The sequence below is a fragment of the Phyllobates terribilis genome, unplaced genomic scaffold, assembly GCF_046119375.1.
Source record: "Phyllobates terribilis strain yellow unplaced genomic scaffold, ASM4611937v1 Scaffold_11__3_contigs__length_659146591, whole genome shotgun sequence".
Taxonomy (NCBI): domain Eukaryota; kingdom Metazoa; phylum Chordata; class Amphibia; order Anura; family Dendrobatidae; genus Phyllobates; species Phyllobates terribilis.
The window spans coordinates 544,406,789-544,422,113 of record NW_027362771.1 but is presented as its reverse complement, the minus strand read 5'-3'; the positions used below and the strand labels follow the sequence as shown (position 1 = coordinate 544,422,113).

At 51.4% G+C, this 15,325-nt stretch overlaps 2 protein-coding genes across 2 annotated transcripts in view; one reads left to right on the top strand and one right to left on the bottom strand.

The window, feature by feature from the left end:
* TACC1 (transforming acidic coiled-coil containing protein 1) overlaps positions 1 to 15,325 on the bottom strand; it is a 131,997-nt gene that overhangs the window by 67,428 nt on the left and 49,244 nt on the right. The window lies entirely within an intron of this gene.
* LOC141166836 (nodal homolog 2-A-like) overlaps positions 13,579 to 15,325 on the top strand; it is an 85,111-nt gene continuing 83,364 nt past the window's right edge. Inside the window, exon 1 of the mRNA XM_073653930.1 lies at positions 13,579 to 13,705. Within this exon, the coding sequence (XP_073510031.1) occupies positions 13,666 to 13,705 (40 nt within the window). The 5' untranslated portion in view covers positions 13,579 to 13,665. The remainder of the gene's footprint in view (positions 13,706 to 15,325) is intronic.

Here is a 15,325-nt window from a genome sequence, read left to right as displayed (position 1 = left end):
ACTTTTCCATTTATAGATTCGTGCCTCTCGCCCGGTCCACTTGAAGAGGGGCAGGAGGAGATCGCATGTAGCGATGCCCAAATATTTGAGCAGCCACGGTCACACGAAGACGACGGTGGGAAACTGTCAGAAGAGGTGGACGATGATGAGACACAATTGCCAGAAAGTCAGGAGGAGGACCAGGGTGCGGAAGTGGAAGACGAGGTGGATGATGATATAGTAACTGACCCAACCTGGCAGGAGTACATGCAGAGCGAGGCCAGCAGCACACAGGGGGAGAGAGGCGTAGCACCACAACAGGCAGGAAGAAGTAGTGTGGTGGCCGCAGACAGAAGGCGGGCAACCGTTCCCCGTAACATCAACACAACGGAAGTTGCCAGTATAACTGTTAGGTCTTCCTGAGTCTGGTTGTTTTTTAAAGACTCTGACGATAACCCCAAAAAGGCCATTTGCACCACCTGCCAGGCCAGCATCAGCAGGGGTAGCAAAACTACCAGCCTGACCACCAAAAGCATGATCAGTCACATGGCAGCAAAGCACCCGACTAAGTGGGCTGAACCCCAGGGTCCAGGAACAGTGTCTGCAAGTGGCACCACTGCTTCTTCCGCTGTTATGCGTGCAAGCCAATCCTCTGTCCATGACGCATGCGAAAATGCCTCTTGCCTTGTACCTGTTGTTGCACACTCTCAAGTACCATCATCTGCAAGCATGTCCACATCCTTGTCCTGGCGCAGCATTCAGTTGTCCCTATCCCAGTCCTTGGAACTCAAGCGCAAATATGCAGCCAACACCCCATAGGCCTCACTTCTAAATTTACAGATATCGTGACTGCTTGCGCTTGAAATGTTGCCTTTTAGGCTTGTGGAGACAGGAGCTTTCCGCAACCTGATGCGGTCATCCCTCGGTACTCAGTGCCCAGCCGCCACTATTTCTCTCAGTGTGCCGTCCCTGCATTACACGAGCACGTGTCCCACAATATTAGCCGTGCCCTCAACAACGCAGTTACTGGAAAAGTCCACCTAACCACGGACACGTGGACAAGTGCTTGTGGGCAGGGACGGTACATCTCGCTGACGGCACACTGGGTTAACATAGTGGAAGCCGGGACCCAGTCGGACCTTGGGACGGAACACCTCTCAACACCGAGGATTGCGGGCCCTGGGTCAATCAGAGTTGCCCCCACATTCTACAGCTCCTGCACCTCCTCCTCCTCTTCAGCATCCATCTCCGAAATGACCACATCAGTCGCAAGCTGGAAGCACTACAGCACTGCTTCGGCCAAGCGGCAACAGGCTGTGCTGAAGCTAATATGCTTAGGTGACAAACCACACAACGCTGAAGAGTTGTGGACAGCTCTGAAAGAGCAGGCAGATCTGTGGCTGACACCGCTGAACCTACAGCCAGGCATGGTCGTGTGTGACAATGGCCGGAACATGGAGGCGGCTCTGAGGCGAGGCGAGCTCACACACATACCATGCCTGGCCCATGTGCTTAACCTCGTGGTTCAGCGGTTTCTCAAAACCTACCCGGAGCTGCCGGATCTGCTTGTCAAAGCACGCTGCCTGTGTGCCCATTTTAGAAAGTCACCTACAGCTTCCGCCGCCCTTGCCGTGTTTCAGCAGCGTTTGCAGCTTCCGGCTCACCGACTGGTGTGTGATGTCCCCACGTGTTGGAACTCTACATTGCAGACATTGGGAAGGATTTGTGAGCAGAAGAGGGCAGTTGTTGACTACCAGCATCAACAAGGCCATCGGTATTCAGTTCAGACTCCACACATAAGACCTCAGGAGTGGACATGGATGTCAGACATATGTACCATCCTTCAAAACTTTGAGGACTCCACCAAGGTGGTGAGCAGCGATGACGTCATAATTAGCATCACCATCCCACTTCTCTGTCTTCTGAAACGCTCTCTGCTCACAATCAAAGAGGATGCATTGCAGGTGGAGCACGATGAGATGGAGCAAGGAACCATACAGGGTGATTACACACAGCCCAGCATCATCTCATCCCAACCTGGATTGGGTGACAATGAGGAGGAGGAGGAGCTAGTTTCATGCGCTACAGACGGTACTACCTGCACAACTGTCATACCGTCTGTTCAGCGTGGATGGCCTGAGGACAGGGAGGAGGAGGACAAGGAGAGCATGGTCAGTCATCCTCTTGGTGAGGACACAGAAGTCTTGCCTGTTAGCAGTCTGGCACGCATGGCTGAGTTTATGTTACGCTGCCTTTCTCATGACCCTCAAAGTTCTCCAAATTTTGGGTGACAGTCACTACTGGTTGGTGACACTTCTAGACCCACGCTACAAGGAGAACTTTATATCTCTTATTCCTGAGGATCTACTAAAATGGGGCAGTACCAGAAGGCCCTTGTTGCGGAATTATTTAAAAAATTCCCATCTGAAAACGCTGGCGGCAGAGGTCAAAGTTCGTTGGACAACCAAGGAGTACAGGCGAGAGAGAAACAACTCCAATCCAGCAGAGGCAGGGGAACACTGTGAAAGTTCTGGGACAGTTTTCTCAGACCCTTTCATCGCACAGGCCCTGAGGTGGGGGGTGCTCTCACAAGGAGTGCAAAGTTTCGGAAGATGGTGAGGGAGTACCTTGCCGACCGTACCAACGTCCTCCGTGATTCCTCTGTGCCTTATAATTATTGGGTATCCAGGCTGGACACATGGCATGAATTGGCCTTTACGCCTTGGAGGTCCTGGCCTGCCATGCCGCTAGCGTTTTATCAGAGCAGGTTTTTAGTGCCGCCGGTGGAATTATGACTGTCTGTCAACTGAAAATGCTGACAGGCTGACTCTTATAAAAATGAACAAGGGCTGGATTGGGCCAGACTTCTCAACACCACCGAATGATAGCAGCGTTACATAAACTCAAATCCAGTGTCTTTTTTTGGGAGGTCTATTCCCATGCACCTCTTCCCACCTACACATGGGTATACGCTTCCCGATTTTGTCTATTTGCTCTTGTCCTCGTCCTTCTCCTCATCCTCCATCACCATATCATTCACCACCATATCTACCACATCACCTCCTCTACGTGTCTTGCAAGGGGCATTGGAGTTCCTCCAAATTTTTTGCAGCTTTTGCATTCACTGCATAAGCAAACACTATGGGAGACCCACTTCCTAATAATGGGAACATTGTTTTTAGGAGGCTCTCCGACCTCTACGTCTCTCGCGAGGGGCATTGGAGTGCCTCCAAATTTTTGGCAGCCCTTCAAGTCACTGCATACGCAATAACAGTATAGGAGACCCACTCGTTAATAATGGGAACAACAAAGCATAGCCGGCTGATGGCTCTATAAAACAATAGTGAGGGCCGACTGCTGGCCCTTTAAGAATAGTAAGGGCCGCCTGATGGCCCTATAAAAATAGGCTTTGTGACTTTCAGAGTTCCTCCATCATAAATGAAACAGGATGTGTCAGATGATGTGTCACACACCACATGGCCAGATAAAGTTGTAAAATGTTAAAATGACATTTAACAGTGAATGCATTTGCCTTGGTTGAAAGCAATGCAAAAGTGCAAAAATGCATCAAAAACTCTACGTGTGAACATAGCCCAAGGTGTGGAGGAGCATTTTTGTTTTTGGTTATTTATTATGCCTTATATACAAGTCATTACCCTGGAAAGGATGTTCCTTAACATATTTCCCAGGAAAATCCATTTTGTTTTTATTTTTGTATGTTTTATTGTGAGTCCGTAAAAGTGGTGTAATACCTCTGACAACGTTGTTGACAGCAGTGACCTGGGACTCAAAAATGCTTCCAGGGGTCTTCCCCATGCTGTTCCCATGTCATTTGAGCACTGTTCCCATTAATTTGGGCAATTTTTAGGCCCACTGCAGACTGCCAGGAGGAGCCGCCTGAAAAATCCTCGAGTTTCCCATAGACTTACATTGGGCTCGTTGCTCGGGTCGAGCACCCGAGTATTCCAATTTGCTCAACCTGAGCATCGAGCACCCGAGCATTTTAGTGCTTGCTCATCACTAGTAAATTAGGTTAATTGGAACTTATCCTTATAGCTCTTTCACACGTCAGTGTGTCCGGTACGAGTGGTGACAGTTTCCACACGTACTGGAGACACTGACACGCAGACGCATTCAAATTAATGGGTCTGTGCACATGTGAGCATGTTTCCATGGACCGTGTGTCCATGTGATCCATGCGTACACATGTCCGTTTTTGAACGACAGCACGGATCACACGGACCCATTCAAGTCACTGGGTCCATGTAAACACGTACCACACACGGATGCTATCCATGTGACACGTACCAGAGCTTGGGAATCAGTGTATAATTAGCCCTGTTCCAAAGCTCCGAGTGCTGAACGCTGCCCTCATCATTGTCCCCTGCCGGCGCCGCGATCAGCACCAGCAGGGGATAATGATGAGAGTTGTAGTGTCTGCTCCCGCAGTGTCCACCTGTAAAAATAAGAGTAAAATAAAAAAATCTATATACTCACCTGTCTTAAGTGTCCCCCGCTGTAATCCATGCGACCGCTCATGCCGAGGAGCTTGGGAGAATGACTCCTGCAGCGAGCGGGCCCCAGAGCTGCACTCAGCGAGCAGTGTCCTGTAACTCACTGGAGCACAGCTCCGGGGCCCGCTCGCTGGAGTGGCTCATTCTCCCTGGCTCCTTGGTGTGAGCGGTCACATGGATTGCAGCGGGGGACACTTAGGACAGGTGAGTATATGGATTTTTTTATTTTATTCTTATTTTTACAGGTGCACACTGCGGGAGCAGACTACGACTCTTATCATGGTCCCCTGCTGGTGCTGATCACAGCGCCGGCAGGGGACTATGATTAGGGCAGCGTTCAGCACCCTGCACTAGGGAACAGCGCTAACTGTACACTGATTCACAGGCGCCATTACATGTGCTCCTGATGTGGCACAACTGTGCCACACAGGTGCACACGGATACGGATATCCCTGGTACTGTTTTTTCTGGTACCGGAAATATCAGGGCGTGTGAAAGCGCCCTTAGACTGGGAGCAATCAACCACAATATTAATAATAATAATAATTTTTATTTCTATAGTGCCAACATACTCCGCAGCACTTTACATTTTAGAGGTGATTTGTACAGACAATAAAAGACTCTGCAGAATAACAATAATCACATAAATCAACAGATACCAGGAGGAGTGAGGATCCTGCTTGCAAGCTTACAATCTATGAATAAATAGGGGAGACACGAAAGGTGGATGGTAACAATTGCTTGTATTGTACAGTCAACCATCAATGTAATATATAGGGTAATTACATAATGCTAAATGAACCAGTATGTGAACAAGTACAGACACAGAAGTCTATTAAGCACATGGGGGTGTGTGAACAGATGATACAAGGGTCCTAATTTGGAAGGAAATTTTCCATGGGAAAAAAAGGGATTGTTAGATAAGTGAGGTGAGGCGATATGCCTGTGTGACACCCCAGGGGTCTGGTTGCCACAGTGATAGAGATATTATGTCTGAGAGCAGGTGGGAGGTCCTTTGGTCAGGGATCCTGTGCATGCCACACCTCCTGCCCAGTCTTGGGAGGGGAAGAACTTCCCCTGTATAAACCCGGGGCTGAGGCAGGGTGAGTCAGACAAGGAGAGTGGAGAAGAGAAGCAGCATAGGAAACAGCAGAGTTACAAGGAGTCAGGGGCTGGCAGCTACAGAGCTCGCCCTGACTAAGAAGATTCTTTACCGGACCCGGAGTCCGAGGCTGTGGGGACTAACTCCTACCCAGCAGCAGAATCCGTCGGGCAGGGGATTTCAGGTCCTCTGGCCCAGAAGCCCGAAGGCACGGTCACACGCGTGGGACCAGCACCGCCATCGTGGAGCGGAAGCCATTAGAAGGCCCCGAGTCACCGGCCATACGGGTGAGCACCACACGGTACACTCAGGGACGTGGGCTACTTACATCAGCTTCTAGCAAGGTAGCCAGAAGAGTACAGTCAGTTTGGGAGGCCTACAACTACGCCTGGCCAGGGGAGATCCCATCTGCTCAAAGACTGACCAGGCCCCGTTTGCTAGCAAGTACTCCGGGAGGGTCTGTCGTTGTTACCAGTAAAGACCCTGAACTACACCGTACCGTCTCTGAGTGGTTCCTGCTACCCCCATCATCCACGTCGGCTGCCCTGAGGCCATACCCCTCCCGTTGGGGGTTATACTATCACGCTGCACAATCCTACCACCGGCCTCAGCGGTCTGCCCTGCAGCAGCAGCTTCCTGGCTGCACTCAACGGGTGGCGTAGTCATCAACTATTTACTACTAATAGACTGCCGTCTAGTTTGACTCCCTGGGCACGGACCGGGTCACCGCCACGAGATTACAACCCTCCACGGATCCGGCTCCGGGTAAGCTCCCGCGTGCGCACCGCAGCGCGACACAGGCCCAGGGGCGCGTCAACTTTGGCGTAGTCGGCAGGATTTCGTGCCCGCAACCACCGGGTACTGCGTGCCTGAAAAGCAAAGACTGTTCAAACTTACCAGTGGTGAAGGTTTCCCGCCATCCGGCGCCATCTTCGACCTTCTTCCCGCCATCCGTGGAGTTTTCCCGCCATTGGACGCCATCTTGAGGACGCCGCGCGGGAAGAAGAGGGGCGTGGACTCCGAAAGCGCGCGAGAACTGAAGCCCCGCCTCACGTCCGGACGTTGCGTAAGGTCCTGGAAGGAGCCCAGCAGACGCCGACGTCACAGGAGCGCGACGGAAGGTCCTCAACCCTGACGATCCACTGCGGAGCCGCGGCCTACGGAAGAGGATCATCGCAAGGTAGGCCACGGTCCACTAGGGGGGAGGAAGATGTCGGATACGGAGGAGAGCTTCACTGCCTCAACCCCCGCCAGCGCTACCGCTGCTGCAGTTATGCCCTTCACCATGCCCTATATCCCGGGAGCAGCTTGGCTACCCCAGTACTCAGGGGAGTCACATACCCTGCATGACTTTAGAGAAAAGCTGGATAGCCTCTTCCAGGTGTACCCCCTCACAGAAGAGCAAAAAGTGAGCATCCTGGTGGCCCAACTAACCGGGGCAGCCAAAAGGGAAGTAAAATCCTGGCCACCTGGGAGGAAGACTGTCGCAGGGATACTAACCCGGCTGAAGGACACCTTTGATACCCGCACCTCAGCCGAGATTAAGCTTAGATTCTACGGGTGCAAGCAGCGAGCGCATGAGAGTATAAGGGACTATGCACTAAACCTACAAGAGGCCCTGAGGGCCATAAAGCAGACCGACCCTGATGGGGTGGGAAACGAGGACAGGCTGTTGACTGAACAATTTATAGAGGGTTTATATTGCAATGCCCACCGAACCCAGTTGCGGGCAATGGCCTTACAGGATCCCCATCTGGACTTTGCACAGTTCAAGGACAGAGCCATCCGGGTGCTCCGAGAACCGGCACCAGGTGGCGTTGTGACCCACAGACGCCCCACTACCACTTACTACCAGGAGGCGGCGCCCTTGTCAGCAGGGCCTGTGGGAGCTGATGCGCAGGCTTTGGACAATGACCCGGCTCCAGACCTACACCATCAGGTCCAAGAGCTAGCTAAGAGCGTTGCTGCGCTAACCCGAACTGTGCAGTCTTTACAGGTTTCCACCCCAGGGAAGATCCAGCTGGCATCCGGACCGGAGGACATCCCGTGGCGTCGACCAAGGAGGACCCCACCGGCCAGAGGAAGACCCAGTGACCGATACAGTGAGGACGGACGACCCATCTGCCGCCGCTGCAATCAACCCGGACATATGGCAAGGTACTGTTCTTTAAACGGGCACAACCTGGGGTAGAGGGCCAACCCCCAGGAAAAAGATCACCAGGCCCATCGAACTGGCGCGACAGATATGTGGGAGGACGTCCAGTCTTGCCTGTGGTACTGGATGGCATTCCCATGAGTGCCCTACTGGACACCGGGTCACAGGTCACCACCATCCCGTACGTGCTCTTCAAGCAGTACTGGAATGACTCGGATATTACCCGCTACCCCGACGACGACTTGAGTATCATCGCCAGCAATGGTCAGCCCGTGCCACAGATCGGATTTAAAGAGGTGACCATCAAAATTGGTAGAGTCGAACTGGCCGCACAGGGACTGATCATTGTAGATATCGATAAACATGAGAGTCACCCAAAAATAACTCTAGGAACTAATGTAATTGAAAATTGTCTTGCAGAGGTGATTTTCCTTTTACAGCAGGTTGCCAAGAATGCCAGCTCCGGCGAGCAGCGGGTGCTCCAGAAAGAGATCCGGGCACTGATGCAACGGCAACAAGTGGAACTCTCCGGCGGTGAGATTGGTAGCGTAAGAATGTGTGACCCTTTTCCTATTGCCATGCCCCCAAAAAGTGAAATGATGATTTGGTGCCGGGCAGCTATTGGTCTGAGAGGTAGAGATTACCAGGCAATGGTAGAACCAGTTTACTCAGACAGTAGGCCCACCATTTTGACAGCACGGGGGGTGGTCAATGTACGCCATGGGAGGGTGCCCATTCGCATAATAAATATCGGGGAGAGGGAAGTGTACCTGCCCCGGTATGCCACGCTAGCCAAATTATATACCACTAATCAAAGTTCTATACAATCTGTGGAACCCTTGCCTCCATCTCACCCGGAGGAAGGTAACGGCTCTAAGAAAGACATGGAGGACTGGTGTCAGCAACTACATTTGGGTACTGACTCCACTCCCTCACATCAGAAACAAGGAGTCTATCGGGTGGTTCAAGAGTATGAGAGAGTGTTTAGTAAACACCCGTTAGACTTCGGGCGAGTCAAGGGGGTAGAACATCGCATCCCCACGGGAGATCATCCTCCCATAAAAGAGAGGTATCGACCCGTACCCCCTGCACATTACCAACACGCCAAGGGGATGCTTAGAGATATGAAGGAGGCTGGGGTAATCCGGGATAGTTGTAGCCCCTGGGCAGCCCCATTAGTTTTAGTCAAAAAGAAAGACAACACCATGAGGATGTGTGTAGATTACCGGAAAATCAACCGTATCACACACAAGGATGCGTACCCCTTACCAAGGATAGAGGAGTCATTGGCTGCTTTAAGATCTGCTAACTTCTTCTCTACCTTGGATCTCACTAGCGGGTACTGGCAGGTTCCTGTAGCAGAGGCGGACCGGGAGAAGACCGCATTCACCACCCCAATGGGACTTAGCGAGTTCACCTGCATGCCGTTCGGACTCTGCAACGCACCAGGAACCTTCCAACGCCTAATGGAGTGTTGTCTGGGCCACAGAAACTTCGAGACGGTCCTGTTGTACCTGGACGATGTCATCGTATATTCCAAGACGTATGAGGACCACCTGAAACACCTGGCGGAAGTGTTCGAGGCTCTGGCGAGTTACGGCCTAAAGGTGAAACCCTCCAAGTGTCACCTCCTGAAACCAAAGGTGCAGTACCTGGGACACGTGGTGAGCGCTGACGGAGTGGCTCCCGACCCCGATAAGATCACCGCAATTAAGGGATGGCCAAGCCCCTCCAGCGTAAAAGAAGTGCGGCAGTTCCTCGGGTTGGTAGGCTACTACCGAAGGTTTATTCCCGGTTTCACCAAAAAGGCAGCACCTATGCAGGACCTCCTGATAGGCCAGTCCCGGAAGGCCAAGAACCAGAAGCCGCCCTTCAAATGGGAAGAGCTGGAAGAAGAGTCCTTCCGCCAGCTGAAGATGGCCCTCACGGGGGACGAAATCCTGGCGTACCCGGATTATAGCCAGCCCTTTATCCTCTACACCGACGCCAGTAACATCGGGCTAGGAGCCGTACTGTCCCAGATCCAGCAGGGGAAGGAACGAGTAATCGCCTACGCCAGCCGAAAACTGCGACCCACCGAAAGGAACCCCGAGAATTACAGCTCATTTAAGTTAGAGTTCCTGGCCGTAGTATGGGCAATCACTGAGCGCTTTAAGCATTACCTCGCTTCTTCCCGGTTCACCGTGTACACGGATAACAACCCGCTGACACACCTGGACACGGCAAGACTCGGTGCCCTGGAGCAGAGGTGGATGGCCCGTCTGTCCAACTACGAGTTCACAATTAAATACCGGGCAGGACGCTCCAATACCAACGCGGACGCCCTGTCCAGGATGCCCAACCTGCCGGACGGAGGAGAAGATCCGGAGGGACTGGAAGAAGTTGAACTCCCTGCGTTCCACCGTCATGGGACTATTCAGTATTCCCACCGGGTAAGGAGTAAGCAGGCTGCTACGTTGAACCCCTTACCCCACTACAACTGGGCGGAAACGCAAGACAGCGACCCTGCCGTCCGACTGGTGAAGGAGATGCTGACTCGGCCGGAGGCTCGCCTTGAACCAGACGCTCCGGAGGAAGCCAAACAACTATGGGCAGAGAAGAGTCGACTGTTCCTTTACAAAGGGAAGTTGTGCCGCAGAATGGTTAACTCCCGGACGCATGAATTACTCTGGCAAGTAGTGGTGCCACGAAGAGACGCAGCCATGGTGATGGAGGCATACCACGACGGAGCTGGACACTTTGGGTGGAAAAAGCTGGAGTTCCTGCTGCGCGAGCGGTTCCACTGGGTAGGCATGAGGGGAACCATCGAGAAGTGGTGCAGAGATTGTGGCCCGTGCAACCTGAGAAGGAAGGACCGAGCCAGCCAGAAGACTCCCCTGCAGTCCATCGTCACCCGGCAACCGTTGGAACTGGTAGCCTTGGATCATGTAAAACTGACCCCAAGCAGAAGTGGCTACGTCTACGCGTTAACCATCGTGGATCATTACTCCCGGTTCTTGGTTGTCGTCCCCGTCAAGGACTTAACGGCTCAAACAGCAGCTAGAGCCTTCCAGCAGCACTTCTGCCGTCCACACGGGTACCCGGACCAAGTGCTGACGGACCAGGGACCTGCCTTTGAAGCGGAGGTCTTTCAGGAATTCTGCAATCTGTATGGCTGCCGGAAGATAAGGACGACACCCTACCATCCGCAGACTAATGGACTTTGTGAAAAAATGAACCAGGTGGTAATGGATCTTCTAAAAACGTTGCCCCTGGAAGAACGCAGTCTGTGGCCTGAAAAGTTGCCCGATCTGGTGGACCTATACAACCACATCCCGGTAGGTTCCACCAACTGTACCCCGGCTTACCTAATGAGGGCAAGACCTGGTAAGTTACCTGTTGACCTGGAAATGGGAGTCCTGACCCCCGAGGACACTTCACCAGAAACAGACTGGGACACAGAGAGGCAGCAGCAGTACCGGAGAGTACAGGAGAGCGTGGAGCGAAGTCTCTGTCAGGCTAGGGAAAGACAAGAGAAAACTTACAACCAGTATGCTCCCGCTGTTCCCCTGGTACCCGGAGAGCAGGTCTTGAAGAGGAAGAGACGGCTCCACAAGTTGGACGACCAGTGGGAGAAGGACCCGTACACCGTACTGCCCTCAAGCCACGAGAACCCGAAGGTCTGTACCATCAGTAAAGACGGAGGGGAAACCACAGCCATTGTATCCCGGGACCACCTGAAGAAGTGTCCCGAACAACTGAGGAACCCTGAAGAGGAACAAGAAGACCATCGACCCGTGGAAGAAAGGGAAGATATGGTTAGTACCGTGCTCGGGGACTTTCCTCAGTCTTGGACTCAAGTCAATGGTGCAGTTGTGGTACCCGTACTCACCTTCCTCCAACCATCATCCCAAGAACCTACGGAGCAACGGGTAGAGCTGGAAGAACAGCCGGTCCAGGAGGCAGAAGACTCCACACAAGCAGAACAGGAGAATCAACCCTCTGCTTATAGTGAGCCTGCCGTACCCCTAGTGAGACAAAGAGCCGGTAGACAGCTGCCCAGTTTACCCTTGACAGCTCCTACACCCTGTAGTTCAGGGCCAGACAGTCAGCTCCGTAGGTCCACTTGGGCCACTAGAGGCCAGTTACCCGCACGCTGGAGAATTTAAAGTGTATAAATTGTTTTATTTATGTTTTTCTGTGTCTTGTTGCTTGTGTATAATTTTGTGTTTCTAGTTATTTTTAGGAAACCTTGGTGGATTTACCGGGAATCCTTGTATATAGTTGGAGCGTAACCCAGGATGGACTAGAGACTGTTAAGGACTCGGGGTAGGACAGACCCCTACCTGGTTACGTCTCCCTGTGTTGGTGAAATGGACACCTTTGCTTTTCTTCAAAGACTGCATCCGGTTGCGGACACGCCGTAACCATCTTATGTGTTTTTCTTATAGTATTGTTATTGTTATACTTTGTTATGTTTTTCTAAATGTGTTTAGTCCCGGAGTACTAAATTTCACTAGGGGGGAATGTGACACCCCAGGGGTCTGGTTGCCACAGTGATAGAGATATTATGTCTGAGAGCAGGTGGGAGGTCCTTTGGTCAGGGATCCTGTGCATGCCACACCTCCTGCCCAGTCTTGGGAGGGGAAGAACTTCCCCTGTATAAACCCGGGGCTGAGGCAGGGTGAGTCAGACAAGGAGAGTGGAGAAGAGAAGCAGCATAGGAAACAGCAGAGTTACAAGGAGTCAGGGGCTGGCAGCTACAGAGCTCGCCCTGACTAAGAAGATTCTTTACCGGACCCGGAGTCCGAGGCTGTGGGGACTAACTCCTACCCAGCAGCAGAATCCGTCGGGCAGGGGATTTCAGGTCCTCTGGCCCAGAAGCCCGAAGGCACGGTCACACGCGTGGGACCAGCACCGCCATCGTGGAGCGGAAGCCATTAGAAGGCCCCGAGTCACCGGCCATACGGGTGAGCACCACACGGTACACTCAGGGACGTGGGCTACTTACATCAGCTTCTAGCAAGGTAGCCAGAAGAGTACAGTCAGTTTGGGAGGCCTACAACTACGCCTGGCCAGGGGAGATCCCATCTGCTCAAAGACTGACCAGGCCCCGTTTGCTAGCAAGTACTCCGGGAGGGTCTGTCGTTGTTACCAGTAAAGACCCTGAACTACACCGTACCGTCTCTGAGTGGTTCCTGCTACCCCCATCATCCACGTCGGCTGCCCTGAGGCCATACCCCTCCCGTTGGGGGTTATACTATCACGCTGCACAATCCTACCACCGGCCTCAGCGGTCTGCCCTGCAGCAGCAGCTTCCTGGCTGCACTCAACGGGTGGCGTAGTCATCAACTATTTACTACTAATAGACTGCCGTCTAGTTTGACTCCCTGGGCACGGACCGGGTCACCGCCACGAGATTACAACCCTCCACGGATCCGGCTCCGGGTAAGCTCCCGCGTGCGCACCGCAGCGCGACACAGGCCCAGGGGCGCGTCACCTGCCTAAAGAAATGATTATTAGGGCACGCTTAAAACTGTGGGTATTGGGGATTAATCGAAGAGTCCTGGATAGTGCGTTCCAAAGAATTGGCGCAGTACATGATAAGTTTTGGAGACTGGAGTAGGAGGTTCGGATTACTGAGGATGTTAATCTTAGGTCATTAGCAGAACGAAGGTAGGGTGGTAGACTGAGACGAGGGAGGAGATTTAGGGCAGTGTTGAAGCATGGAGCGCTTTGTGGGTGAGGGTGATGAGTTTATACTGAACTCTATAGTGGATGAGTAACTAGCGTAATGATCGGTACAGGGTGGAGGCATCAGTGTAGCAGTTGGTGAGGAATATGATCCTGGCTGCTGCATTTAGGACAGATTGTAGAGGAGAGAGTTTAGTAAGAGGGAGATTGATTAGTAGAGAGTTGCAATAGTCCAGACGAGAATGAATCAGAGCGACAGTAAGAGTTTTTGCAGCGTCAAAGGTAAGAAAAGGTCGAATTCTAGAAATGTTTTGGAGGTGTAGATGACATGAACGAGCGAGTGATTGGATGTGGGGAGAGAAGGAAAGATCTGAATCAAGTATGACCCCAAGACAGCGGGCTTGTTGTTGGGGGGTAATGGTGGAGACACACACGGAGATGGCAATATTGGGCATAGGTAGGTTAGTGGAGGGAGGAAACACAAGGAGTTCAGTTTTTGATGGGTTCAGTTTCAGATAGAGGGAGGACATAATGTTAGAGACAGCGAAAAGACAGTCACTGGTGTTTTGTAATAATTCAGGGGTGAGGTCAGGAGACGATGTGTATAATTGGGTGTCATCAGCATAAAGATGGTACTGAAAACCAAATCTACTGATTGTTTGTCCAATAGGGGTGGTGTATAAGAAGAAGAGGAGGGGGCCTAGGACCGATCCTTGAGGAACCCTGACAGTAAGGGGAAAAGGGGAGGAAGAGGAGCCAGCAAAAGATACAGTGAAGGAGCGGTCAGATGGGTAGGAGGAGAACCAGGATAGAACAGTGTCATTGAACCCGATAGAGCGGAGCATCTTGAGGGGGAGCTGGTGATCCACAATGTTGAATGCTGCAGAGAGATCCAGGAGAATCAGCAGGGAGTAGTGACCATTAGATTTAGCTGTTAGTAGATCATTAGAGACTGTAGTGAGGGCAGTTTCAGTGGAGTGTAAAGAGCGGAAACCAGATTGTACAGTTATCTGAGAGATAGCGGATTAGACGTCAGTAGACCAAGTGTTACAGGAGTTTAGAGATGAAGGGAAGATTAGACACAGGTCTGTAGTTAGCACCACAGTTTTGGTCGAGAGATGGTTTTTAAAGTAATGGATGTATGGTGGAGTGTTTAAATGAGAAGGGAAAGATACCAGATGAGAGAGAGAGATTAAATGTTTTAGTTAGGTGAGTGGTGACAGCTGGGGAAAGGCACTGGAGGAGATGTAAGGAAATAGGGTCACTGGTGCAGTTAGTAGGGCAAGCAAATTCAAGGAGCCTGATCACTTCTTCTTCCGTGACTGGTTCAAAGACAGAAAGTGAGCTAGATGCAATGGGAGGAGGGAGGACCGTGCATGGTATTAGGGGATTGGGAGAAAATTTCCTGCCTGATATGGTAAATTTTTTCTTTGAAATAATTGGTCATATTGTCAACGGGGAGGTGGATGAGGGAGAAAAAAGGGAAAAATGCTAGGGTCACCCGCTGATTTTTAGCCCTACAGGATTTCAGCTTCCATGTGGAACATAGAGTCGGAAAGCAACATGGTAATGCTGATGTTTATCACACAAAGCTCGGGCTACATAGGCCCGGCTTCAAGGAAGATTAAATACAAGTTCATTAAAATCAATTATTTTTATTTCAAAATTTTTTTTTTAAATAATTCCAGATGAAATCTTACATTTTAATTTTATTTATCTTATCTTACACTTTCTAGCACTATCATTATTCTAAACAGATTTTAGTCTTAACACTGTACTCTTTTACACATAGCACTCATGCACTTTTTAATCCCATTTTTTTGGGGTTTTCATCATTTGTAAATATTATCAAAACTAAACGGATTCTAGCTTTCAGCATTGCATATTCTTATATATAGTACT